Below are 27,266 nucleotides of genomic sequence, written 5' to 3' on the forward strand. Positions count from 1 at the left end.
TATGTATTTATTAGATTTATATCACCATTTCGTTCATCATCATTGTTACAGTAGTTCTCTCAACATAACTATTTTCTAACCTAACTCAAACAAGGAACAATTACAGGCACCTCTCAATTTATGGGTGTTGTGTTCTTGGAAAACAGCATATATTAAAAATGCATAAACTAAAATTACTTTCCCTTAGGAACCAATATAAATGTAGTTAGAGGAAAAGTCATTGAACACTTATGCTGATAACTGGTGCCCTCTGCTTGCCCAAGATGATGTAGGGGTAAGGTTGAGGACAGAAGTGAGTGGAAGTGACTTCTGAAGTTGATGGCTGATAAAGCAATCAAAACAAAGATGCAGCACCTCTGTGAATGCATTTTCTTTCTCTATTTCTTACCTTCTGGGTTTAAACAAGCCCCCCCCCCAAAAAAAAAGCTGTCAGCATCTTCCAAAGTTGCTCATTAGCAGTTAATTTAGTTGCTAATTAATTGCATTTGCCAGCTTTGAAACATCACAAAACATCTTTGTATCTTTGCAAAGAAACGATTGACTGAGATATTTCAAAAATTGCCCATGTAAATTAGATTAGCATTATTAATTTGCAAATCATGCAATTACAAATTTCAAAAATGTGTAAATCAAGAGGTGCCTGCACTCTTCGTATTCTCAGAATGTCTATATACACTTGTGTTGAAAGCTCTGTTCCCTCCCCCTTTTCCTATTTCTCTGTGTTTTTGGACACCCTTAACTCCCCAAAAGCAATTGTGCAGGTTCCACAGTCTAAAAAGTTTTGCAGCATTGTTTGCAAACAGCCTTTGACCTTTGTTTGAAACTCAATTGCCTAGTCCCACGAGTTTGTAGATGGGGGAAATTCCTCCATTTCTGGAATACTTAGACTAACGTGCACTTAGCAATTGAGCAACCAAACCTGTTCAACAAGGGCAGGAGTCTCCAAATTCCAGTCTGCAGTGTTATTAAAAAAAAAAAAAAGACCCTCGTCAGGCATGGTGGTGCTGTAGCCTTACTGTTCTGCACTGCAGCCTGCTCTCATTGCAACCAACCACTGCAGAAATTCAGAGGAACTCACTGCAGAAACTCACACCAGGCAGCCATTTCTGCTGCTAATCACTCTAGAACAGGGGTGCCCAAACCCCGGCCCAGGGGCCACTTGCAGCCCTTGGGGCCTTTCAATCAGGCCCTCAGGGAGCTCCCAGTCTCCAATGAGCCTCAGGCCCTCCAAAGACTTGCTGGAGCCCATGTTGGCCTCTCAGCAAGAGAAAGACTGTTTGACCTCTCACTTGAGCTGTGGGACAAGGGCTTCCTCCACTACTTGCTGTTTCACGTCCGTGATGCAGCAGTGGCAGCAAAGGAAAGGCTGGCCTTGCTTTGTGCAAGGCCTTTTATAGGCCTTGAGCTACTGCAAGACCTTCATTCATTCACACAAGTTCCATCTCTAATATATTCATTTATGTAAATTTATTCAAATTTTAAATTGTAAATTAATTCTTTTCCCCCCCCCGGCCCCCGACACAGTGTCAGAGAGATGATGTGGCCCTCCTGCCAAAATGTTTGGACACCCCTGCTCTAGAAGGCTCTGCACCCCAATTTCCCAGCAGAAGTGGCTGCTGAGCACAAATTTCTGTAGCAGGGTTTCTCAAACTGGGGGTCCTGAAGATGAAACTGACAAGCTAATAGCTGAGAAGAAAAATGCATGGAGCCCTATGGAAAGTGAAACTGAGCCACACTGGGTATAGGCGATCATGCCTTGATCCACTGCAAAGAGCAGGCGAAGAGTAATCCAGTGCCACCAGAATGGTCCCTATCTGATGAAAGTGGAGCTGAACAAATGCTCCAGAAGGCAGCCTCCCCCCCACCTCACACTAAAAAGGATAAAAACTGAGCTGGTAAGGTGAATTTTTTTTATTTTTTAGATTTGTAAAGCTAGATAGGTTCTGATAATGTGTCATTTTAAATAGTGGGTTCTGGTGCTAATAGGTTTGGGAGCCATTGCTTTATTGGAAAGGGTTGTTTATCCCCCCCCCCCCAGTTGAGCCTCATTTCCTCTCCTCATCACTTTGGAGTTTTAAATGCTGTTTAGAGGGAAGCTTTGAATCTCAATCTAGCCCAAACAAACAAAAAAAATGTTGGATTTAAAACCACACTGAACTCGTTTAAATATAAGGACTTAAATTGAACTGGGCACTGGGTAGGGCAGAAAATTTCACTGATTTGGAGGGGTGGGTTTGAGGTTTCACAGGCAAGCTACAGAGAATTCACTTGGTGAAACAGGTCTGGCTTCTCCTTTTTTTACTTTATTTATAATTATTTTTTTCCAATTTGCCTGATGATGTCACTTCTGGCTATGACATTACTTCCAGTGGGCCCTGGACATACTGTCATTCTAAAAAGTGGGTCCCAGTGCTAAAAAGTTTAAAAAACACTGTTCTATAGTGATCAGCTACAAAGATGGCAAGCTGCAGTGCAGAACAGTAAAACTGTGCTACCACTGTACTTAAGGGGCTTTTTTTCCTAACACCAGCCTGCAGGCCAGGGTTTGGAGGTCCCTGATCTAAGGCAAGGAGGTGGGATGGAGTGACCAGATGGGTTACACTTCTCTCATCAAGTAACTTGATGACATAATCAAAACAAAGTTATATATTTTCCAGTCCACAGAATGTGTGTGTCTTTTCTCTGCCAGTCACCTGACTGTCCCACTTCTTGGGAGCACCCACTCTCATCCATGTTTGCAATGACTAGGGATTTTTTAAGCAATGTAAGTAGCTACAGCTAGGGACCATCGAGCTAAACTGCAATCAGCACTTTTTGTTACTTAGTCTGCTGAGGGACTCCCAATCAGTTGGCAAACTTTTGCAAATTTCCCCAAGTTTAAGGCAGTGAGGCATGATGGGGGAGGGCTCTGCGGGCAGAGAGCCAGAGTAGTATTCCAGCAGCATCTGATGGATGGATATTAATGGATGGATATTAATGGTTACTGCATCCACTTTATGAAAACTATAATACTTTATTAAAAATAATACTGGGTCATATGGTACAAATTAAACTTGTCCTCAAAATAGAGAGTACTTTGAGCTGTAATTTCTACCTAATAATTTTTCACAGGCAAAGCCAAATGTCTCCATACCACTTTTCTAGAAGCTATTAGGAGGTGTAAGGCAGCTGCAAACATAAGCAGTTAAGTAACCCCTTAACTCAATCTGTTAATTACAAGTTATAAACACTTGAGAAAAATATTTCCTTATAATTAAACTGCATATATTTGACATCAAAATTTCACTAGTCATCCATCCATTTTCCAACTTATGTAAAACCTCAATTTTTCAATATTCTTTATTTCTAATAAGAAAATACAAATAGGAAAACATACTTTCCATGAACTATCAAGCCTTCTTCAAAACTAATTTGTATAAACAACCATTGCTTCTTGAAATGAAATTTCAAGGTATAAAAACTACATTTGAATGATTTTGAAATTAAGCTACATATCTTGTTGAGACAAAACATAATAGTGTAAGGATAAATGAAGTTTACTGGATTCAGATTATTGATGTGCCAATCATGTGAGATCTGCTGTATATTAGTCATTTTGCAAGGTTATCAAAGTATTTCTTGGAGATGGACTTGTACAACTTTTCACTATAAACAGTTCATGGCTAATATACTCATGCAATTGGCCTCTTGCTCCCTTCCTTTGGTTGACAGAAAATTGGCTAATTGAGCCTGCCATCCCCCCTTTTTCCTATTTCTTTTGCTGCTGCTTGGCCCCTTCTTTGCATATGTTTACAATATGGTTTTGCTATTAAGGCTGCAGTAAGAGTGAGCTTGTTCAGCCACTCTACAGCAGCGCTTTGTTGAGGTGAGCAGAAATACAAAAGGGAAAAAAGTGCAAATCACTAGAGAAAAAGGAACAAATGCAGCAGCTGGGTGGGGTAGGGAATAAGAGGAGATGGGGTGAGCAAGGGAAAGGGGAAAGTATCCCCATAAAGATATTTTCAAGGTCATCCCGAATTGTTCTTTAGTCATAGTAAATAAATGTAAATTAGCATTTATTGAATTATATCCTGATATGTCATGTTTAATTTTAAAGGCCTCTCAAGTTAAACTCTCAATGGTAAACATCCACAGACTAATGCGTTTGGTGTCACAACTCTACCTTCACCAGAAGTTGCCAATCCAGAAGATGAAATCTTCAGATTAGCCATGGTTTCTGTCAATTGATGTACCTAAAGATGAACAGCAGCAAACAGTAAACTATACAGTGTAAACATGAAATATGTGTCAAGAGTGCTATGGAAATGTCTTGCTTCTAGACTGACTTGTTTCCAAGATTTCCATAACTCTAGAAAAAGAAAAGAAGTCTAGTTCTCCAATATGCTTTTTCACCTGAAAGTGTACAATCACAGATTCACAGTTTTCCTTGGAACCAAAAGGCTCAAAATTTTATGTACATTGTGCAGATGCAGTAATTTATAGGCTTAGGAGTAAGATTCAACTTCAACACAAGGTCATGAGGGTTCAGGTTCCTGTTCATAAGTACAAAAGAGCCGTACTACATCAGGCTACATCTAGTCCAGTTTCCTATATCTCACTGTGGTCCACCAAATACCTCAGAAAGCACACAAAACAGCAGGATACCTATATCCTGTTGCCATTTCTCTTGCACATGCAATTCAGAGATAGGCTTCCTCTAAAATATAGAGGTTGCATAAAGTCATTACAACTTGTAACCTGTGATGGTCTTTTCCTCCATAAACCTGTCCAATCCCCTTTTAATGACAGGTGCCATCATAAACTCCTGTGGCAAGGAGATCCACCCATTGATTATGCACTGGGTGAAGAATATTTCCTTTTGTCAGTTCTGATTCTCCTGCCACTCAATTTTAGTGAATGTCCTCCAATTCTGGTGTTCTGCAAGAGGAAAATAATTCCCCTCCATCCACCCCTGCATATTTTGATGTCTCAAATATGTTCACTCTCAGGACCTTTCTTTCTAGACTCTGAAGAGCCCCACACGTTGAAGCCTTTCTGTATAAGGGAAACACCCCAGCTCACTAATCATTTTGGTTGCTGTATTCTGCACTTTTCCCAGTTCCACTATATCTTTTTTGAAATGTGATGTCCATAATTGGTCACAATAATCCAGATGTGGCCTTACCATTGATTTGTACAATGACATATTTTATTCTCAATCCCTTTTTTTAATGACTCCAAGCATGGAACTGGCCTTCTTCACAGTTGCTGCACACTGGGTCAACACTTTCATTGAGCCATCCCACCTCACCCCAAGATCTCTCCCCTGATAAGTCACAGTTAGCTCAGAACCCTTTGAGCTTGGTGCGGTACTTATCCAGTGCCTCAATACACCAACAGTCAATGGCTGCTTGAATGGCATCCAATAGGCCAGTTAGACTAATAGTTAAGGAAGAACTGTCTCACTCTCCCTGCTTTCTAGATTCTGAATTAGTTTTATGGTAGCAGCATAAGGCACCATTTATATTGCAGCAGACTAACCTTTTGACTACATGGCTGGGCTTGGAAACTTTTTCTACAATAGAAAATGAGAGTATCAGGATGCCAAAGTATCATCTAAGGAAGTTCAAGCCTTCTTGGCTGCCATGACAACCACAGAACTTCCAAATATGTTGATGATCACCTGCTAGATTTGTGAATTCTGCTCTACCTAAATGTAAGTCAGGACAGTATCAGGATAATACTTTTGTCATGACTAGGTAATTGCTTACTGAAGGCTCCATTTCTATTAGCTCATGACCTTTATTGAGAAGGAAAAGAGCTGGACTGACCATATCTGGAGATGTAGGGGCGCAGTTCCTAAACTGTAAATTGAACTCAAAAGCTACACCGTAAAAAATCTAGTCAGCTTCTGAAGCAAAAGGCTTCCCCTGTCCATAGGCACAATGATTTCCCCACAACCTGATGCAGCTCCTCTCCTTAGCTTACCAAGCCAAGAGAATGGGAAAAAACTACAGAATAATATTCTTTCGAATGCCGTGGCAATGGGGGGGAAAAAAAAAAAACTTTGTCACAATTGCATCTTTGAAGTCAGTCATCTGCTGTGACAAATTTGCTTAATAAAATCATTCAGGTGCACAGGGACTTTAATGGGTATAGACAGAGTTTATGCCAGACATGTCTTGAGCAGCTGCTTTGTACACTTACAGTTTTGGTTGGTTTCTGTCTCTGGTGTTAACAAGATGCTTGGAGAAGTACATGCTCTGATCATTGTCCACCTTGGCTTAGACAAATCATCTCCCTTAGAACATGCATTCTTTCAGAGGGTTAATATGCCAGCTATATTAAAATAGTAATTCATTCCCTATCCAAATAAAAATTAATCCTCTATGTATATCATCCAGTTTCTAATCTGCCTGTCTCCTGGCACAGGAGATGTGTTTTGCTATCATAAATCAAGGCATTATCGGAAGATGCAAATATATTTGATCTGTTCTAACAAGCTTTAGTCTAATCATTTGACTAAGGTTTCAGTCTTATATACACTTGCCTGAGACTAAATTCCATTTAACTCAATGGGACTTCTAAGACAACATGCATAGGATTGTGCTGGAAGACGATCATAAAAGCTGTCAAGAATTACCTTCATCTAGACCAGCAGTTCCCAAACTGTGGCCCAGCTGTGGGACATGAACCAATTTTTGGTGGGTCACAAAAATGACAAGGCAGACTAGGCTATGTGAATCAAGGGTTAAACAACCTGCTACTTGGGGAGAGCATTGCTGCCCAATCAACATTACAGCTACGGAGGCTTGAACAGTTGGTAAAGTGAAACATTTTTTTAGGTACTAAAAAGTTTGGAAGCCACTGCTCCTATGAATTCATGGCAGATCAGAGATGCTAATGTGGCATATGATCTTGGACAATATCAGTTATAATTTAGTATTATTCATGTTACCACATTAAATGTGGTTTGTGGGTGTACAAAGCAGAGGTGACTTTGTTTTTATATTGTGATTATTTAAATTTGTATCCTGCCTTGCCATTGCCATGGTCAATGCACCTGAAAGAATAAATGTGGCATGTAATAATCTTCTCAAATCAATACAAAAATATGCATTAGTCTTAATTGCTTAGGGAGGCTTGCTTGGTAATACCTATGAGTTTTAGCAAAATTAAAGAGCTTCCTGTTCTGCCAAGCTTTTTCAGCAGACTACTGAAGTCTGTGAAAACCTGTTTCTGATAGTTTCTTGCTCTTTTGCTGCTGTATTTGGTGTTAAATTGTGTAGATGGATATTATAAAAGAGGTTTCATAAACACATTAGACCTGTCACCAGCTTTTGATGCAGCAGGTCATGATATTGTTGAACTACCTATATCAGTGGTCCCCAAACGTACTGGGATCATGGCACCCCCACAGCCTTTTTCCTGGCTCAGCCAGTTGTTGCCATATTGGATTGTGAGAAATTTTGCACTATTCAAGATGGCGCCCAAATCTTGCGAGATCTTGCTCAATCCAAGATGGTGGTGCTCAAATTTTGCAAGCTCCAAGATGGTGGAGCCCATGGGAGCTGGTTGGAGGAGCCACCAGGGACATCCCACCATGCCCTAACAAGTCATAGCACACAGTTTGAAAACCACTGACCTACATTATCAAGTATGACTAAAGAGACAGCCTACTCCATCAGACATAAAATATGAACAGAGACTGTAGTGTTCCTAAGGGGGATTTTTGTACAGTCAAATCATATTAGCCGCTGGAATTAGGTTCCTGGAAACCATGGTTTACTGAATCATTGATCCTATGGGGAAAACAGGTTAGGTTCATGTGGACCCTCTTCACTATACACAATATGATGAACCTGAACTCATGGGCATGAACAGATGCAAAGAGACCACATATGTGGCAACATAGGTTGCACTTTTATTGCCACAGATAAGCAAAACAGTAGGAAGGGAATCTGTGGATAACAAGGACTGACTCTACTGTCTTTCCTTTTTAAAGGGTTATACATGCAAGTTTTCATGGACAGGCACCAAATTTTCATGTGCTTAAAAATCAAATTAAAAAGATGTTGAAACACTTAAACTGCTCCATACATTTGCAGGAAGGGAGAAGGAAAAAGAAACAAATTAGGCTTCATCAACATTATGCAATAAATGCCTGGAACAGTTATCACCACAACATTTGTGAAACTTCTGGGGTTAGATTCAGCTTTTCCAGTACAGTTTGAAGCATTATTAAAACTTGCAAATCTAGCTTGATCCAATAAACAAATACAAAAAAATTAAATGTTACCACAAGCAATGACACTTCAATAATATTGTCTTCAAGTTTTTGAAAAGACCATCTGTATGCAGCAGTGGCTTCGCAAGGGGGCTGCGGGTGGTGTGGGCTGCACTGGGTGAAGCGCACGGGGGGGGGTGATGACATGCTAAAATCACGGTGGTTAGAAGTAATACTGTCATGATATATACCATGGGATGCGGAATTTCCAGCAGAATGCAATGCAAAAAACCAGAGGGAAATATCTCCTTTCTATCAAAAGTTATGGCCAAAAAAACCAGAGAATGAAAAATGCATGGTGCCCTATGGAAAGTGAAACTGAGCCTATTGTGCGTTTATTTGTGAGTAGGCAAACTTGCCTTTATCTGTCAGAAAGGGCAAGCTCAGAGGAATCCAAAGACACCAGAATGGTCCTAATCCAATGAATGCAGCCCCCAAAAACACCTGAGGAGGTCCCTCCCTCCAAGCCGAAGAATGTATTGAGCCCTATGGAAAGCGAAACTAAGCCTCACGGTCGCTTTTACTCGCGAGTAAGCAAATGTGCCTTGGCTGGTGGTCAGGTCAGGCAAAGGGGAATGTGAGGCCACCAGAATGGTCCTGATCTGATGGAACTGCAGCTCAACAGTTGCTCCAGAAGGCAGCCTCCCCCCCACTAAAAAGGATCAAAACAGACGCTTCAGCTGATAAGGTGAACTTTTTTGAGACTTGCAAAGCCAGGTGGATCCTGACAGTGATCTGGTTTAAACAGAAGTTCTTAAACTGAACTGGGCACTGGGTAGGGCTGAAAACCTTACTGATTTTGGAGGGGGGGGTGTTATTGCAGGCAGGCTACAGAGGAAATCCACTTGGTGGACTAGGACTGGCTTCTGCTTATTTAATTATTTGTTTTACTTTATTTATACTTATTTATTTTAATTTGCCTGATGATGTCACTTCCATCATGACATCACTTCTGGTGGGTCTTGGACAGATTGTAATTCTAAAAAGTGGGTCCCAGTGCTAAAAGTTTGAGAACTGCTGCAATAAGGTGTTAGTAAGTTGACACCCTGGGGGGCGGGTGTGACACCACTAATGACCAAAATCACTAAAATCACAATTTAGAAGAATAAAACCATCATGTTACATATCAATCAATGTGTAATTTCATGCAGAATGTGTTCTATCTTTGTTCTACCGAAAGGTACAGCCAAAAAACCAGTGGGGACAGAGTGATGGTACATCACCACGCTCACCACCTGGGGTGTTGCCCCACCCACTGCATGGGGGGTGGCGTGCTGGCATCCCGCACTGGGTGACGCAAACCCTAGTGACGCCACTGGTATTCAGCCTGAAAGGTGGAGGGGCACAAGCCTGCAGTTTTGATACAAGATTAGCACAATTACTCTTCTGGAATTAAAGAAACACTGCTCCCAACTCCCTTTCATTACTTCCTGTGTGTGCTAAAAAATATGAAGTACAAAATTCTGTGGTAACTGGAAATAGCTCTATTTGTTTTGTTAATAAAAACCTTAACTTATATTTTCCTGTGTTGGCTAGGTGCACATTGAATTGGAGCTAAAGAATCTCAGCTGGAGCAAGACTTACCACTAGTGCTCTTATGTAAATGCTTGTAGAAGAGTTCACACAGTGCTATTATCATAAAGCTGATAGCAGTTCTCATCTTCCAGTTGCAATTTTGTGCAGGTGGAAAACACCTTTGAATCTAGTAACACTTCTCAAATGATACTCAAGCACAATACATAAGAAATCCAGGAGTCAAAGATCTCTTGCATATTTGGAAGGGGCATCACTGGATTCAGCCCACTGTCACATGGAACTCAAGCCAAACAATACATCTATACTATAAACTGCTTTCCTATACATTAGCTTGAAAAAGAAACTGAGCTATATTGAAATAGACTGAAAAATAAAAAAAACTACCTTGCCTGTTACTCAGTATATAGATTATATCTCTTTTAGGAATGACAAGTATTTCAGTTGAAGGCTACATTGCATATGAAGTGTCAAAACAATCTATCATATTATACTTGTGTCTTCCCCTTCTAGGAAATCTCCTGCATTCTTAGCCCCTCTAGCTTTCCAAAAGTACACAACCCTTCTTGTACCTATGTCATATATGAAAGTTTTTCTAAAACTAATCCGACTTCTCATTTCCCTCAGTCACACAGAATTTCAACATTTTACGGCAAACCTTTTCCTCCTTCCTTCCACAGTCAGAATACTTTGAGAACATTCTGTGACATCACAACAGTTCATCAGAAGGGCTAGGAGGAGCTTGCTGACAGTTAGCAGATTATTTATAAAAATGTTAAGGCTACTATCCTACACACACTTACCTGAGAGTAAACCCCACTGAACATAGTGGGACATCAGAGCAAACCTGCACAGGAATGCACTGCATAAGAGTCAACAGAAAGACAAGGGCAATCTGAAAAATTAATGTAGTTCTGTGCACCACTAATGCAAAATACACACAATGGCTTTTCTAGCCATTAAGACAGCCATTAAGGATTTGCATTCAGAACTTAATTAGCAGTACAAAAATACATCCACAGAATTCTATTGGAACATACACCCTATATATACTCCCAAGGCAGTATACAAGTTAAGTACAGTATACTAGTTTACAAGTTAAGATGGTTCGTAATGTGAAGAAGCCATAAGATCCCTTTATTGATTTACCCAGGTCTTTTTTGAAACCTGTGATATTAATTGCTCCTAGAACTGTTCTACAAAGACTATTTTAGAGTTTAAATCTCTTGGGTGTAATATCCTTTTCTCTAGGATCTTTACCCTGCTACATCACATATGGAATGGGTGTATTTATTACTACAATTCTACCCCAATGTACAAGGTTTTGAGCTGAAGTAGAACAACTGAACAAATCTGAGCATTTTCCTTGTCTGTATGTAAATCCTATTTAGCATTTATACTATGTAAATTTTTCTTTGAAACATAATCTATACTTACCTGATCTCAGAAAATTAGACAGATACTAATCTGAATACAGATTCACCACACCACAATTTAAAATTTAATGAGTTATTGTTGAGGAAATACCTTAGGATCATTTGCCCTAGGCCATTCACCATCTCTTCTCTTCTTTTTGCCTTTCCTGTCTTTGGAATGCTGACCAGCTGAAGTTCCATAAGACTGAAAATCCACTCGCGAATGGAACTGATATCGGCCACTTTCAACATCACAATAGTAATAAATTCCAGTGGTTGAATCATAATAAAGTTGAGTTTCCTTTAACAAAAAGAAAATGTATGCTTAAAATACATTTGCTTAAAATACATGTACATTTGCACACAAGCATACAATTGCATACATTTGCATACAAGTATGCTTAAAATACATGTATGCTAAGCAACAAGGTGGCCAAGTTTGCAGATGACCCCAAACTTTTCCGAGTGGTGAAGACCTGAAGAGATTGTGAAGAGCTCCAGAAGGATCTCTCCAAACTGGGAAACTGGGCAGCAAAATGGCAGATGCGTTTCAATGTAAGTAAGCGTAGTCATGTACATAGGGGCAAAGAATCACAACTTTACATATAGGCTAATAGGTTCTGAGCTATCTGTGACAGATCAGGAGAGAGATCTCGGGATGCTTGTGGACAGCTCGATGAAAGTGTCAACCCAATGCGCAGCAGCAGTGAAGAGGGCTAATCCCATGCTTGAGATTGTTAGGAAAGGCATTGAGAATAAGACAGCTAATATTGTAATGCCGTTGTACAAATCAATGGTAAGGCCACACCTGGAGTATTGTGTCCAGTTCTGGTCACCACATCTCAAAAAGGATATATTGGAGATGGAAAAGTTGCAAAGCAGAGCAACCAAAATGATTACTGGGCTGGGGCACTTTCCCTATGAGGAAAGGTTACAGCGTTTGGGCCTCTTCAGTCTAGAAAAGAGGTGCCCGAGGGGGGACTTGATGAGACATACAAAATCATGCCAGGGATGGACAGAGTGGATAGAGAGACGCTCTTTTCCCTCTCACATAACACCAGAACCAGGGGACATCCACGAAAATTGATTGTTGGGAGAGTTAGGACAGAAGAAAATATTTCTTTACCCAGCGTGTAATTAGTTTGTTGAACTCTTTGTTACAAGAAGTAGTGATGGCATCTTGCCTGGATGCCTTTAAGAGGGGATTGGACAAATTTCTAGAGGAGAAGTTCATTATGGGTTACAAGTCACAGTAGGTATGTGCAAGCTCTTGGTTTTAGAGGCAGGCTGCCTCTGATTGCCAGATGCGGAGGAAAGCACCAGGAAGCAGGTTGTGTCTGTTGTCTTATTTGCTCCTTGGGCATTTGGTGGGCTACTGTGAGATACAAGAAGCTGGACTAGATGGGCCTTTGGCCTGATCCAGAGGGGCTCCTCTTATGTTCTTAAAATCTCTTTAAAAATCAGATAAACAAGCTGCACTCTAAAATACCAAGGTCAAAAAGGAATGTACAGGCGTGCCTCGGTATCCATGGGGGTTCTATTCTGGAACCCCCTGCAGTTAATTGAAACCACAGATAACCAGGGATGCCCTCCACCCTCTGGAGGTGAGGAGAACTGGACTCCCCTTGCCTCTGGAGGCTTTCTGAGGCATGCAGAGACTGCACATGCAACTTGTTCTGTTGCTTTGACAAGCGGCAATTCACAGTGATCCAATCAAGAAATATTTCACATTAGAACTGTCATTAAACTCCACCTCCATTTTACACTTCTTGTATCCATTTATGTATTTATAAGGAAAAGAAGCAAGTCAAATATTTACCGAGTTATAATAAAATCCAGTTCTATGGTCATAATATAATCCGGTGCTTTCATCATATATAAATCCTGTTTGAGATACAGCAGCTTCTGCAGCAGCCCTCAAACTTTCCGCTAATGTACCTTCTGTCAATAACATATCTTCTGGTTTCTAAGATTAGGAAACACAACATACATGAGGATACATGCAGCACTTAAACACACAACACATTTTGCATTCTTAATTTTGCTCCACTTCCTGCTTATAGCAACCTTATGACTTACACTGCTATTATCCCATTTAATTGATGGGGAATAGCAGCTCAGAAATAGTGATCTGCCTGGAGTGACATATTAAGTTTCTGACTGTGTTGGGGTCCAATTCCAAAACCAATACTCTACCCATGAGAATACATCATCTTTTAAAAAAGATCTTGTTACACCTAATGTTGTTTCCTACTTCGTAAATTATACCATTTGTACAGAATGTCACTCAGTTTGTTTTTTAAAGCACAAATGTTACTATTTGCAAGTATTAAAGAATTATAAGATCCTTCACCCTAATTGGGAAGCTCCTTTTGGTAAGTCAACTTTTACAGCCCCATAGCTTTTACAGCCCCAATTTACATGTTCACAGGGAAGAATTAACCTAGTGAGTTGATAATACTAGTGCAACTGACATCTGGCCCAAACAGAACAATGGACCAGACACAGGTACCTCATTGGGGTTTGCTGACACTTATCCATTGGTCAAGTCTGTCCACCTGACCATGACAAGGATTGTCATTGTTGGATTGGGGTTTCCCACTGTTGGAGGAGCTAGTGAGAAAGGTAGAATCTCAATTCCACTAAATCCCATAAAAGGAGGGAGCTGAATTGAGAAGTTGCACATTGTGTTCCAGTTCTAAATTGGAGGGGCATTAACAACAATGCCCCTTGAGGAGACTAACTATGGAACTGCAATTGGAGTGTCTTCTAGGCAGGAAAGAGTCTTAATTTGTGTTATAATTTACCTCTGCTTCTAATCTCATGACCTGATTTTGTGTAATTTTGACTACAGAGAATTCTCAATTTAACAGACTAATGGGGGCAAGGTGTTACCTGTAAATGACACAAATCTATTAAATCTTAATGCACTGAAGTCAATGGTGATGTATATATGCAAAACGTTGTGAGAGAAAGTTTAAAAACTGGTTCTTTTCCAGCTAAGTGAAGACTCATTAGGTGAGGCTGCATTTGTTTCAGGAATTTCTTATTTTATTAAAACAGTTGCTTTGTCACTCAACATTTCTGACCCACCTACACAGGAGCAAGCCCTATTGACCATGATAGGACTTACCTCTGAGTAGACATAGACAGAACTGTGCTTTGAGCCAGGGATGGAGAGTAAACAGGTCTCAGGACAAAAGAATTCAAATTTTATATACATTCACACTCAATTTTTACATTGAGTTAATACAAACAGATCTGGCTTCATGCCAAATAAGGTAAGGTTCTACACTTAGACCAATCAGAACCCAAAACAATACACAGATTCTCTGAGTAAAAGAGGAGTAGATATACATATTCAACCAGTAATCCATGCATACTTAATAACACAGCATCCCCTTACAGATCATAGCATTTCTTCTTTCCTGAGAACTCACTTTTGCATTCCTGAGGAAGGGGCTCTATTCTTGAGCCTACACAGGATTCCTTATTTCTCTTGCTCAGGATTTCCTTTGGAATGTGGGAAGATGAGTTTTCAGTTTCCCAGAGGGATGCTTTTATATGTTTGGGAGAGCACCAGGATGAGGTCTCTTGTTATCTGGTGTGCTCCCTGGGGCATTTGGTGGGCCGCTGTGAGATACAGGAAGCTGGACTAGATGGGCCTATGGCCTGATCCAGTGGGGCTGTTCTTATGTTCCACCAAATTAAACTAATAGCCCATGAAAGTACTGCTGTTTTATGCTCTTTTTTATTCTGACTTTTATCTGACTACTGTTTTTATGGGTTCTGCTAATGTGTTTTTATCTGTTTGTGAAACTATGTTTTAATCTGTTTTATATGTTGTTAGCCGCCCTGGGTCCCTTTGGGGAGAAGGGCGGGATAGAAATAAAGTTTTATTATTATTATTATTAAAGTACAATTGCTAGCACACAATGCAACTCAACAGCTAACCAAATAAAATGATTAAAAATGAGTATGACAGGATCACATCAGAAATGGACTCTGCATTTCCTCAACAATTTATACGAGTTTTTCAACAAAGTTCCTCAACAAAGCAGGAAAAGTCAACTGTTTCTGAAGTCAGTTAGAGTTCACTATATTTACTTTCACTTATCTTAAACTAGTTTACTTTTCTGCTTTTTATTCTTAATAAACTATTTCTATGTTTGAAACCATCTTGCTTCAGTCAGGCCAGAGAGGTATTGATCCTCACAGCTAACTCTACAAAGTTGTGTGTATAGTTGTAAAGAAGCTGGGATTAAATAGGTCAGTTGACTCCCCTGATGCTTCTTTGGCAACTGGCTTCCACGCTGGGGAGACCTTGGTAAATGGGCTCATGAAAACCCCAGATGGGAGGAGAAGGAACCCCTCTTAGTTTTCCCTTCCCAGTGGCAGCAAGCTGCCCTTTAAGGGACTATCTTTGTCAGGGTAGAGTGATTATCACTGTGAGGTCCCCAGATGTGTGCAGAAAAGCTCTGGTTCATGGGTTAGTGAGCCATGGCAGCTTTACCATATCATCACAGATGCTCATAGTTCTGCACTTATGAAGTTTGTTGTCTAGAATAAAAGTCCCATTAAAAACCTCATTTCAGACGTAGAGTTTTATATTTTATATTTTAAAACAGGCCTGAAGAACAAAGTACTCTTTGTACGCAGTTCTTAATACTGAGCCATCCTGAAGTGCCCTTGGGCCAGCACAAGTCCCTTGTACTGGTCCACAAGGGTCACAAGCATGTCATAAAGCACATTTGCGCCTCCTTGTGAGTCGGCTGGGCTGCCGCAGGGATGTGCACCAACCCATGGAGGCTGAATACAGCCTCTGTGCCAACTCTGCTGGGGAGCCTCACATTGGCCAATTTCAGCTGACACAAGGCTCTGGGGTGGGCAAGGATGGAGTAGGTGGGAGGTGTTCCGGGGCAGGGGAGGGTGGTCCCGGGGGTGGGCGGGGAACGGGAGATGGATCTGGGACCCAGCTCTTATACCAGATCCCAACCCCCGTTCCCAAGCAGAGTGGAACAGCTTCAAGTCGCTCCACTCTCCTCTGACTCATACCATCTCAGGTGGTGATGCAAGTCCAAGGAGACTCACTGGGGCTGCAGTGCCTTACCCGGGGTAAGGTGAAGAGTTTCCCCTTACTTCTAGCTAAGCCACTTAGGGGCCCTATCTTGTGCAGGATACAGCGCAGGCCTCCTGGCCTGCCTGTTTCAGCGCAAGATAGGATTCAGGCAGATATATTTCATAACTGAAATTAGATTGATTGAAAAGAATCAGCTCCACTGCATGGGCACAGCAGCACACAGTTGTGCTGGAGATTGCCACTAAACAGAATTATACAAGGTGCTTTTAGAGGAAGAGAGAGGCCATGTCTTCTATTAAAGTACACCATCATACCACCAAAGAAGGTGATGCAGAGAAGCCAAAAGGGTTTTGAGAGGCAACTAATGCAGAGCTAGAACATTCTGCCTCTAACCCCAGCAGGATAAGGTAAAAGTAGGTCATAAATCACAACACTAAAAAAAGTCTGAAAGTACTGAGAGCCAGTGCTGTGAATTAGTTTTGGATTAAGGATATTCAGATTCAAAATACCCACTCAGTCATGAAGTTCACTTGGGCTAGAAAACTTAATGGACCATCTCTCAGCCAAATATGACTGACTGAGTTGTCATGAGACTAAAATAGAATAACCCTGTATGTCACCCTGAACTTTTTGGTGAAAGGGCAGCATATGGAAGTATGATAAATGAAACACTCAACTCACCTGTACATTATGAATTTCATTATCCTGTTTCTCATGTTCATCATGTGTTTCACCATTCACATCTGGATGATAATATATTTGTAACTGATCTATACAATTAGCACTTGATCCTTCTTTATCATTACTTACACCAGGCTGTACAGGTGCTCTAGATAAATCTTGCTGAAGATCAGTACTGTTATAATAACTAGAATAGTAATAATCTAAAAAAAAAAAGAAATTTAATGTATTAGCACAACAGTTCCAGATTTCCATTAAATCTAATCCCACTATTCTGAATTCAAATGAATTTACCTGGGAGCAAGCCCCACTGACTCTGATGGGACTTCCTTCTGAGTAGACATGCATAGGCTTGGGCTCTGAGGCTGCAATCTCAGCCACACTTTCCTAGGAGCAAGCCCCAATGACTTTAATGAGACTTACTTCAGGACCAGCACCACATGCAGGGCTGGCGGCCCAAAGCCCGCAGCAGCAGCTTTGCTGTGCCTGCCCGACATGCCACACCTTCACGTTGCACCTTACGCCAGACAGGGGAGGGACTCCCATTGGGCTGCTGGGGGCGATGTGAGAAACGTCCCCTCACAGCCTTGCTCCTCCCCCGGGGAAGGCCTGGCTAGATGGGGTGCCTTGGGAGCATGCCTGGGTCTTTGGCGTCAGCCCCCCCACCGCCGCCGCCGCCGCCTCATCTCCCTCTTCCCCCTGCTGTCCATTCCTTCCCCCTCTTTGCCTCGCCCCTCCCTCCCTCCCTAGATCAGTGGTGGCAAAGGAGGGAGGTTAGCCACCACTGATCTAGGATGTCTCTCTAGAAGACATCATCACCCTGTTAACAGATGTGAAGACTCCATGCAGCTGGGAAGATGGGTGCTGGCCACTGAAGCTCACACCATCTCTGCCTCCAATATAGACTTTAGACTTTAAGGATCTAGAAATCACAAAGAGTGGATGAAAAATGTCTGGGAAAACAAGGTAAACTAAAGAATTTTAAAAAGCAAACATTTTGGTGCTCTCTACCTACCTACATAAACATAGAAAGAAACTGAACTACAGGTCTAGAGGGTAGAGCCTCCATTTGCCTGAAGATAACATCCACAAGGTTGCCAGTTCGAGGCCACTGGCACCGTGCGACCTTGAGGCAGCTGACAAGCTGAGCCGAGTTATTCCATCTGCTTTGAGTGTGGGAGGATGGAGGCCAGAATGTGAAACCAGACCAGAAAGAAACATCTGAATGTTGTGGTTCTTGGAAGATAGAACCTTCTTTCAATTGTAAAAATCCCTACAGGGATTTAAACAGCCTGCCTATGTAAACTGCCTTGAATAAAGTCTTGAATAAAGACCAAGAAAGGCTGTATATAAATACCTGTTGTATTATTATTATTATTATTATACACAGTTTTTTTATACATAGATTTGACTCAACATGAATGGCCCCTGCAAATGAGAAGGAATGTGCTGATCTCTGGAGAAGGGGAAAGATGCACCCCTTTAAAATGTTTTTCTTACTGTTGTAGAGATTTTTATCTCAACATGATGAGAAGGCCCTTTAAATTAAAGGAAAACAGCCCTTTACAATAGTTAGAGAGAGGGCAGCCAGTTGACAATCCAACAATCATTCTCTCTCCAAGCAACCCCCTCCCTTCCCCCTGAACACATGAAAGAAAGATAAGCTTTCTAAGTGCCTGGAGAGAGACTGTTGTATTAAGGACTATATCTTAACATCACAAAGGTCAGCAAGGCTGTTTTTAATTCATGGGAGCAAAGGAATTTTGTTTTTTAAATTGATTTGCTATAGTGCAATTGAGTTCTGGGAAGGGAACCCACCCGAATTGAGTTCTGGGAAGGGAACCCACCCGAATAATGAGACTCAATCTGTATTTACTTTAAAAATGTTTTGCTTTAATGCATATTTGTTTTATCTTGTTAGGATAAAAAGGGGAACACAGTGTTGTAAACACAGTTTGTAAAAAGGGTAACACAGTTGTAAAAAGGGACTCCAAACTTGGATTAATACTTGCCCTATATGTTTAGTAACAAACACTAATGCAAACATGATCTACAGTACAGAACAGCGAAAACTGCTACAACTGGCAAAACCTGATTAAATACTTTACAGATCTGATCAGTGACAGTTGGCCAGTTTTCTAATCTAGAGAGAATAAGGACACTGATCATTGATGGAGTTTGCCCTACTAACCTTGGGGTGTATTTAGATATCAGACAGTCCTTCGCCTGGTGTGGCGAAAGGATGCTGTCCATATGCAATGCCTGGTCTGACTGGTGCTGCTTGGCGCTGATGCTGACTGCTGTCCTCCTTCACCTGGGAACCATGGGCAGGACGTCTGGTCTAGAGGGTAGAGCCTCGGTTAGCCCAAACATAACATCTGAAGGTCGCCAGTTTGAGGCCACCAGCAGCTCCATGAATGGTGAGACCTTGAAGCAGATGACAAGTTGAGCTATTCCACCTGCTCTTTGGTGTGAGTGAAGAAGCATCTTGGCTGTCCTTCAAGTGAGAGATGAAGGAGCTGCTTGTCAGCCAGTGTGGGAAGCAGCTGGGGGCCAGAAGTGATACCAGACTGTGAAAGATCCATCTGAAATGTTGTGTGGTTCTTGAAAGATAGAACCTTTCTGTTATTGTAAAAATCCCCTTGGGGGTTTAGAGATAGCCTGCCTATGTGAACCGCCTTGAATAAAGTCAGAGGAGTAATCCAATGACCAGAAAGGCGGTATATAAATATCAGTATTACGCGTATTATTATTATCTAATGGCAGAAGAGACCCAAACCAGTAGCTGCTCCCCCACCGGGAGAATTGGTTCGCCAAAATTCAACAGCAACAGTGGAAAACAGGGCCATCTTTGAAACATCAGACAGACGACCCACACTGATCCATAGAAAGACCTACTCCATCACCACTGAGAATTAAAAAGCCTCCCGCAGCCCTAGGGCTAGCCTGCAGAGACTCGGAGCTGCTCACTCAATTTCAAGGTCCTGGTGACATCACTGGAGGCTGCTGCTGTAATGTGGATGGGCGGAGGTGCCACCCACTTTATCAGAAATGCCACTGAGCACCTGTTAGAAGGAGAAATAGGACTGGATACAGCAAAGCCAGGAACCCAGGCCTTGGCCCAAAAAGGCACTAACAGCCCTGGCCTGACCTCTGCTCATTTGCCAGGCCAGAAGAGTGGACTTTAGGGTAGGGAGATGCCTGAGCACTACAGTCTGCCCCCTGCCCCTCACTGGCCTTTTTCCACTCTGGGTCCTGCTCCCCCCTGCATCTCCAAGGGGCGGTGACAGTGACACTTGTGTGCCTGAGGGAAGACGCCCCCCCCTGCTCTGCTTGCAGGGTACAAAGCAGCGAAGAAACAGACTTGCTGTTCCTGGCCTTCTTCCTCCTCCCTCCTTTTTCCTTTCAAACCCCCTCCCCACCTGCTCTGCACTACCAGAACTGCATTCATTGGTCTGTTGCCAAAGAACCCCAGTCCCCAGATCTGTCCCTGACTTGATCCCTGACTTGGCTTTAACTAACAGCACTGAGCAGGCAGGGTGGGACCTCATCAGCTCCTAGGGAATAAGGTCAGCCATAAGGAAGGAAGGAAGGAAGGAAGGAAGGAGCCCTCCCAGAGGGGCTTCAGATGCATGTTGTTGCTGAGAATATATAAGGTATTTAGATATCAAAAAGGAAGAGAATAAATTGCAGGGCTGCTTAATGGTATCTGTTCTTACTTGGTTTCACATACTTTACTGACTACTTTCTGCTCTATGTTCTAGAAATAAGTAATGTGACTGTCATGAAGGAACTCTCTTAGCAAAACCTTAGCAAAGGTCAAAGATCAAGGACATAGGATGCAATCCTAACCAACTTTCCAGCACTGGCATAACTGTGCCAGTGGGGCATGTGCTGCATCCTGCAATTGGGGGGTGGTGGTCAAGGAGGCCCCTTCAAGGTAAGGAAATGTCTGTTCCCTTACCTCAGAGTTGCACTGCCCTTATGTCAGTGCTGGAAAGTGGGTTAGGATTGCAGCCATAGAGACACACATTCTAGGTTTGACATTTATGTGCATTCTATTCCTCTGGAGGTCTGCCACAGCATATTTTGGAATCAGCTGAAACCTTTCCGTTTCTGCTGGCATAAGGAGGACAGAATTAGACTCACAGAATGATAGTTGGAAGGGGTTTTAGAAATCATCTACCTCCCTACTCAGTGTAGGTGACTGCGGTATCCCTGACATAAGGCCATCCAGCCTCTGCTTGAAAACCTCAAATGAAGGAAAGCCTATAACTGCACAAGGTAGACCGCTCCAGTGCCAGACAGCTCATACAGTTAGGAAATTTTTCCTTGTATTTAGCCTAAATCTACTCCTCTGTAGTTTCCACCCACTGGTTCTAGTCCTATACGCAGGAACCATTGAACGTTCTCCTATTTTTTGCACAATAGCCCTTCAGATAAACAAGAATTCATTAGAATTTACAACTCTTATTGAACATGCACCATTTGCCATCTACCTGTGTATGACCATGCAGCACAGTCTTCAGTTTGCACTTCTACACTGGATGTTGTCTTCTCACTTATATCTCTATCAATTTTCTTACTGAGTTCTTCAACCTACAAAAACAAAGCAGAACTTCTTACAACATACTAGACCTTTAAATGTAAAAAGCAGGAAGTTAACTGCTTCCTGTTAATATTCAATCTAGTCTCTTCAAGCATTTGGACTGCCTGCAGCCTGCCTGCACTGCAAGCTTGCACACTTATAGTGTGCTGTTAAAGGAAGAAGCTTTTTGCTGTGGTATGCATCTAAACATTAATGGGCACAGTGGGGACCCTGGATCTGTGCATAATTGAATCCATGAATACCAGATCTGTGACTATGGAAGGATGCCTATAAAAGCCTTTGAAAGTTTTACTTTACCACCACAGAAATGCAGGCTACCATATTACAATCTGTATGGTGGGTGGATGCTGCACTAACTTCAAGAGAGAAATTGCAAGAAGAGCTGGAGAAAAGTGGGAAGGAAGAGCATAAGGAGAGATGCCCAGGTGCAGGATGAAAGGGGCACTGTTTCTAGGCAGACACCCCCCCTTTTTTAACAAGGCAGTGGATATAAAGGGTGATGTGGGGTGAGCTGAAATAAACAAATGACTGGAATAAAGACAGAAGGAAGAGGCTTCTGGAACAATGGAATGCAAAATCTGAGAACATTCAAGGAGATGGGTGCTTGAATATGCAATTCAATTTACCACTCAAGTTGCATTTTTATTATACCTCACTTTTCAGAAAAGATTTGATTCCAAAGTGGCCTACAGTTAAAATCCACAAAAAGTCACACTGTATTAAGCATGTGCACTGCATACTGAAATGTTAACACAAAATATTGAGTAAACATTTTTCCAAAATAAAATAAAACACATGAAAGTCTCTGTGCTGGTACAAGTGATGAGAGTTCAGGTTGAAGATTCTTGAAAGGGGGCACAAGGAGCTGAAGGTAAGACTTGTGAGCTAGCCAATAGTAAAGATTCCAACACATAGGAGGAGGTTTTCAGATTATCCTTATTGTAATAGGGATCAGAACGGAAATGGTATAAAAACAACAGGAATCAGCCACTGGCACTACACAAGGAGAACTCAGGGAGTAGCACTACCACTTTTTTACTCCCTGGTGTGACTCCTGTACCTTAAACAGCTACATCAGACAGAAACTCAGTACTGCAGTGTATTCCGGGGCAAGGGAGACAAAATGGTTGTAGCTACAATCACTGAATTCCTGCCTGTCATTAAGAAACAATCATTGTATCTATTAAGAAACATAGTCTTGTCATTAAGAAAGGAATCAATAATAAGACTGCTAACATTATGCCTCTTGTATGCTAGGGACACATTTGGAAGAGTTTACAGTTCTGGCTGCCACCACAACCAACATCAGCAAGGTCATTGTAGAACTGGCAAAGATGCAAAGGAGGGCAACAAAAATTATCAGAGAACTGAAGCATTTTCCTAACTGATGAGAAACTACAATGTTTGACTTTGAAGCTTGGAAAAAAGGCAGTTAAGGAGGGGGGTTTCATTGGGCTTACAAAATTACGCATGGTGTGGAGAATGGCTAGAAAGAAGTTTTTCTTCCTCCCTCAAAGTACTAGAACCAGAGAAACATTCAATGAAACTGACTGGTGGGAAATTTAGGAAGGATACAAGGGGCACTTCATAAAGGGCATTAGTCTGTAGAATTCATTGCCACAAAATGTGGTGATAGGCACTGGCTCCGCGCATGGGTTGTGGGGTGCTTGGGTGCCTCACAGGGTTGCAGCGCTTTTCAAAGGACTCTGGTGGGGAGGCTCTGCCTCACCTGTCTCCCCACCCACCCCACGTCCCTGGTTGAAAGTGAGGGGCCCCGGGATGGGGGCAGCCTAGTCAGGTCAGGTCGAGCCCTGCGGGCGGGGGCGGGGCGCCTGGCACTGCGAGGGCCGCTCCTGCCCGCTCGCCCACATCACCCCAGCAGGGCCCTCACCTGCCGGAGTAACTTTGCAGCGCCGGCCTGGGCTTTGAGGCGCAGCTTCTTCTCCCGCTCCAGGAAGCTCTGACAGGCTCGCAGCTCCTCCTCCAGCGCCCCCACCTTCTCCCGCAGGGCCTCCACCTCAGCGGACGGCTCCGCCGGGGGCTCGGCCATCCTTGGCACGCGCTCCCTCTCCCGGTTGGGGGGCGGGGTCCTGCTCCCTCACCCCCTCAACGGCCGGGGCAGAGGCGCAGCCGCCGGACGCAGCACGACGGAGCCAGGTGACGGCAACGGCCGCTCTCCGGCGCCTCTGCCCCCCGTGCGCCTCCGGTAGCCATGGCAACGCCCGCGAGGACCAGACGGAGCCAGGCAGCCCCCTCCCCTCCCCCACTTCCTCTGTGGGTCTCCCTGCGGGGGGGCGGTGGCGGGCCCTGAGCAGAAAACTTTCTCAGGGACGGGAAATGACCCGGATGTGAGCGAGCCTGGTGGAAACCGGAAGTGGCGCCCAGCTGCGGAAGCAGGGGGGGAGTCACAGAGCTGAGGGAGCAGCAGGGAGCGCGCCCCTCCCTCACGGCAGCATGTTAAGAAACCCCTTTGGACGGCCTTTGAAGTTAGGCTGCACTGTGCATGGGAATGGAAGAGTAGGTGGTGAATGGCCATAAAAACCTATGAAGAGCCCAAGGCCCACCGAGGCCAGCCTCCTGCAGCCCACAGGGCCCACCAGTCGCCTCAGGGAGCACCCAGGACAGCAACACAACTGGATCCTTTGCTACTGCCTTGCACCTGGCCTTCTGAGGGAACCAGGAGGCTGCGCAGACCCATCCTGGCTTGTCACCTGTGGTGGACTTTTCCCCTGAAGTCTGTCCAGTCCCCTCTTACAGGCATCTAGGTCAGGTGCCATCACCACATCCCAGGCAGAGAGTTCCACAGACTAATCACATGCTGGGTAACTAAGTACTTCCTCTGAGAAAGACCCTTTGAGAAGTACTGCCACCTGCATAAGAAGAGCCCTGCTGGATGCAGGCCCATCCAGTCCAGCTTCCTGCATCTCACAGCAGCCCACCTGGTGCCTCAGGGGGCACACAAGACAACAAGAGACCTGCATCCTGGTGCCCCCCCCCCCTTTATCTGGCTTTATGAGACAGCCTCCTTCTAAAACCAGGAGGTTGCACATACCCATCATGGCTTGTAACCTGTATTGGAGTTTTCCTCCTAGAAAAGAGACGCCTGAGGGGGGACATGATTGAGACATACAAAATTATGCATGGGAAGGATAAAGTGGATAGAGAGATGCTCTTTACACTTCACATAACAGCAGAACCAGGGGACATCCATTCAAATTGAGTGTTGGGAGAGTTAGAACAGACAAAAGAAAATATTTCTTTACTCAGCGTGTGGTTGGTCTGTGGAACTCCTTGCCACAGGATGTGGTGATGGCTTCTAGCCTGGATGCCTTTAAAAGGGGATTGGACAAGTTTCTGGAGGAAAAATCCATTGGGGGTTACAAGCCATGATGTGTATGCGCAACCTCCTGATTTTAGAAATGGGTTATGTCAGAATGCCAGATGCAAGGGAGGGCACCAGGATGAGGTCTCTTGTTATCTGGTGTGCTCCCTGGGGCATTTGGTGGGCCACTGTGAGATACAGGAAGCTGGACTAGATGGGCCTGTGGCCTGATCCAGTGGGGCTGTTCTTATGTTCTTATGAATATGTTGAATTCCCTTTTAAAGGCATCCAGGCCGGATGCCATCACCGCATCTTGTGGCAAGGAGTTTCACATACTCATCGCACACTGGGTAACTAAATATTTCCTTTGAGATGGACCTTTGAGAAGTACTGCCAGCTCCATACAGACCAGAGGCCCATCCAGTCAAGCTTCCTGCATCCCACAGTGGCTAACCAGATGCCTCAGGGAGCACACAAGAGACCTGCATCCTGGTGCCCTCCCTTGCACCTGGCATTCTGAGACAGCCTTCTCAAACCAAAAGGTTGCACATAGCAATCATGACTTGCAACCTCCAATCCCCTTTTAAAGGCATCCAGGGCCAGATACCATCACCACATCCTGTGGCAAGGAGTTCCACAGACTAATTACATGCTGAGTAAAGAAATATTTTCTTTTGCCCTAACTCTCTCAACACTCTCCCAACACTCAATTTTAATGGGTGTCTCCTGGTTCTGATGTTGAGTGATTAAGAGGCGGTAGGAGGATAGATTCTCAGCACAAGAGCAGATCCTTATAAATGGTATCTGTGGCATAACATGGATACAGACTGAGACAGAGATTTCACTTAAGTGGAATTTAATTAATGAACGGAATAATCCATTGCATACAGCTATCCTATGCTATCCACCCTATATTTGATACCCCTTTCCTAGGGCAGTGGTTCTTACACATTTAGCACTGGGACCCACTTTTTAGAATGAGAATTTGTCAGGGCCCACTGCAAGTGATGTCATGACCAAAAGTGACATCATCAAGCAGGAAAATTTTTCACAATCCTAGGCTGCAATCCTACCCACACATACCCAGAAGTAAGTCCCATTTACCATCATTGTTAAAAGAATATACATAGTAGCTTGTTAAAAGTACAGGTCTGTCACATTTCCCCAAATGCAGTCACATACTATGGTAGCATCAAGTTTAATATATTAAAAATAAAATATTGAAATGAATGGGGACCCACCTGAAATTGGTTCACGATCCACCTAGTGGGTCCTAACCCACAGCTTGAGAAATACTGTCCTAGGGGATTCTTTGTTAGGTGAACCCTGCATTGACAAGTATGTCCCTTTCTAAACCTCTTCACAGAAGCGGAATGAGAACAAAAGGAAAACAGGTTGTTGCTGCAAGAGATTTTGTTGTTGTTTAACAGTCACCAAAAACCACAACTGTGTGACTTACAAAGGCCAGTGGCTAAAATTGGTACAGGCTGGGGGATGGTCTGGTCTGATCTGATCTGTGGATTTTATTAAGGACCCCCTGGTTTGTTTCCCCTAATCTGAGCATTGCTCATAGATAGTGGTGCTTTTTCTTTTTCCATTTTCTTTTTGGTGGTAAAATATCCAAATAAAACCACAAAACACTGCATTTTGGTGTTTTTGTTTTTTAAATTTGCATTAATTTGCATTTTGGTGTTTTTAATATATTTTCCAGAAATTAAAATACATTACTTTTCCAGATAGAAATAATACTATGGCTGCATCTTGCTGACACAATATCATCGATATCACATCCTTGGTGCAATTTTAAAGTTATTATAATTTATAAATATAATTTATTAAAATACACCCTTGGAACATACCACAATTTGCAATTTTAGTCAAGAAATTTTGGGGAACATATGACAAAAAACACCCCTATTAATAGGCAAGTATGTTTAAGACTGCAGCCTTGGGGTCTTTGTTCTTGATTTTGCACAAAGTAATGTTCACTTTTTTCTTTGGCAGAAATCTTGTGCTTTCAACCGTAAGAAACTTTCTGCTTTCAAATGTCTTCCTGTGTTTCCGTCAATATCCAGCAGATGGTGCAGACGTACAGGCAATCCATGAAGGTAGACTCTTGAGGTCACATACTGGATTAGTGACTTCTTAAAAGCAGTCTGTTCCTGCTAACTGGCATGCTTTGAGCACAATCAGTTTCAGACCAGTAAACAAAATCTTTTTTCATTAATACAGGGGGAAAAAAGAAAGATTGTAACCTGCAGAATATGTGCGTGCCTTTGGTTCCCATCATATGGCAAGTAAGATAGTTACATCTGCTGCCAATACTGGGTGCTGTAGGCTTATACCATAGTCTTTCAAGA

General features: G+C 42.9%; 1 protein-coding gene across 2 annotated transcripts in view; it reads right to left on the minus strand.

The window, feature by feature from the left end:
* Positions 1–23,932, minus strand: part of AGGF1 (angiogenic factor with G-patch and FHA domains 1) — a 38,259-nt gene extending 14,327 nt beyond the window's left edge. The window contains exons 1-6 of one of the 2 annotated variants that reach the window (XM_066613660.1): positions 23,476–23,932; positions 21,475–21,574; positions 16,976–17,178; positions 13,034–13,180; positions 11,327–11,515; positions 4,163–4,232 (exon numbers count right to left, since the gene is read on the minus strand). In XM_066613660.1, the coding sequence (XP_066469757.1) occupies positions 4,163–4,232; positions 11,327–11,515; positions 13,034–13,180; positions 16,976–17,178; positions 21,475–21,574; positions 23,476–23,634 (868 nt within the window). In that variant the 5' untranslated portion in view covers positions 23,635–23,932. The remainder of the gene's footprint in view (positions 1–4,162; positions 4,233–11,326; positions 11,516–13,033; positions 13,181–16,975; positions 17,179–21,474; positions 21,575–23,475) is intronic. The other variant, XM_066613659.1, reaches the window with a different exon arrangement.
* Between the last annotated feature and the right edge of the window lie 3,334 nt (positions 23,933–27,266).

The sequence above is a fragment of the Tiliqua scincoides genome, chromosome 2, assembly GCF_035046505.1.
Source record: "Tiliqua scincoides isolate rTilSci1 chromosome 2, rTilSci1.hap2, whole genome shotgun sequence".
NCBI lineage: Eukaryota > Metazoa > Chordata > Lepidosauria > Squamata > Scincidae > Tiliqua > Tiliqua scincoides.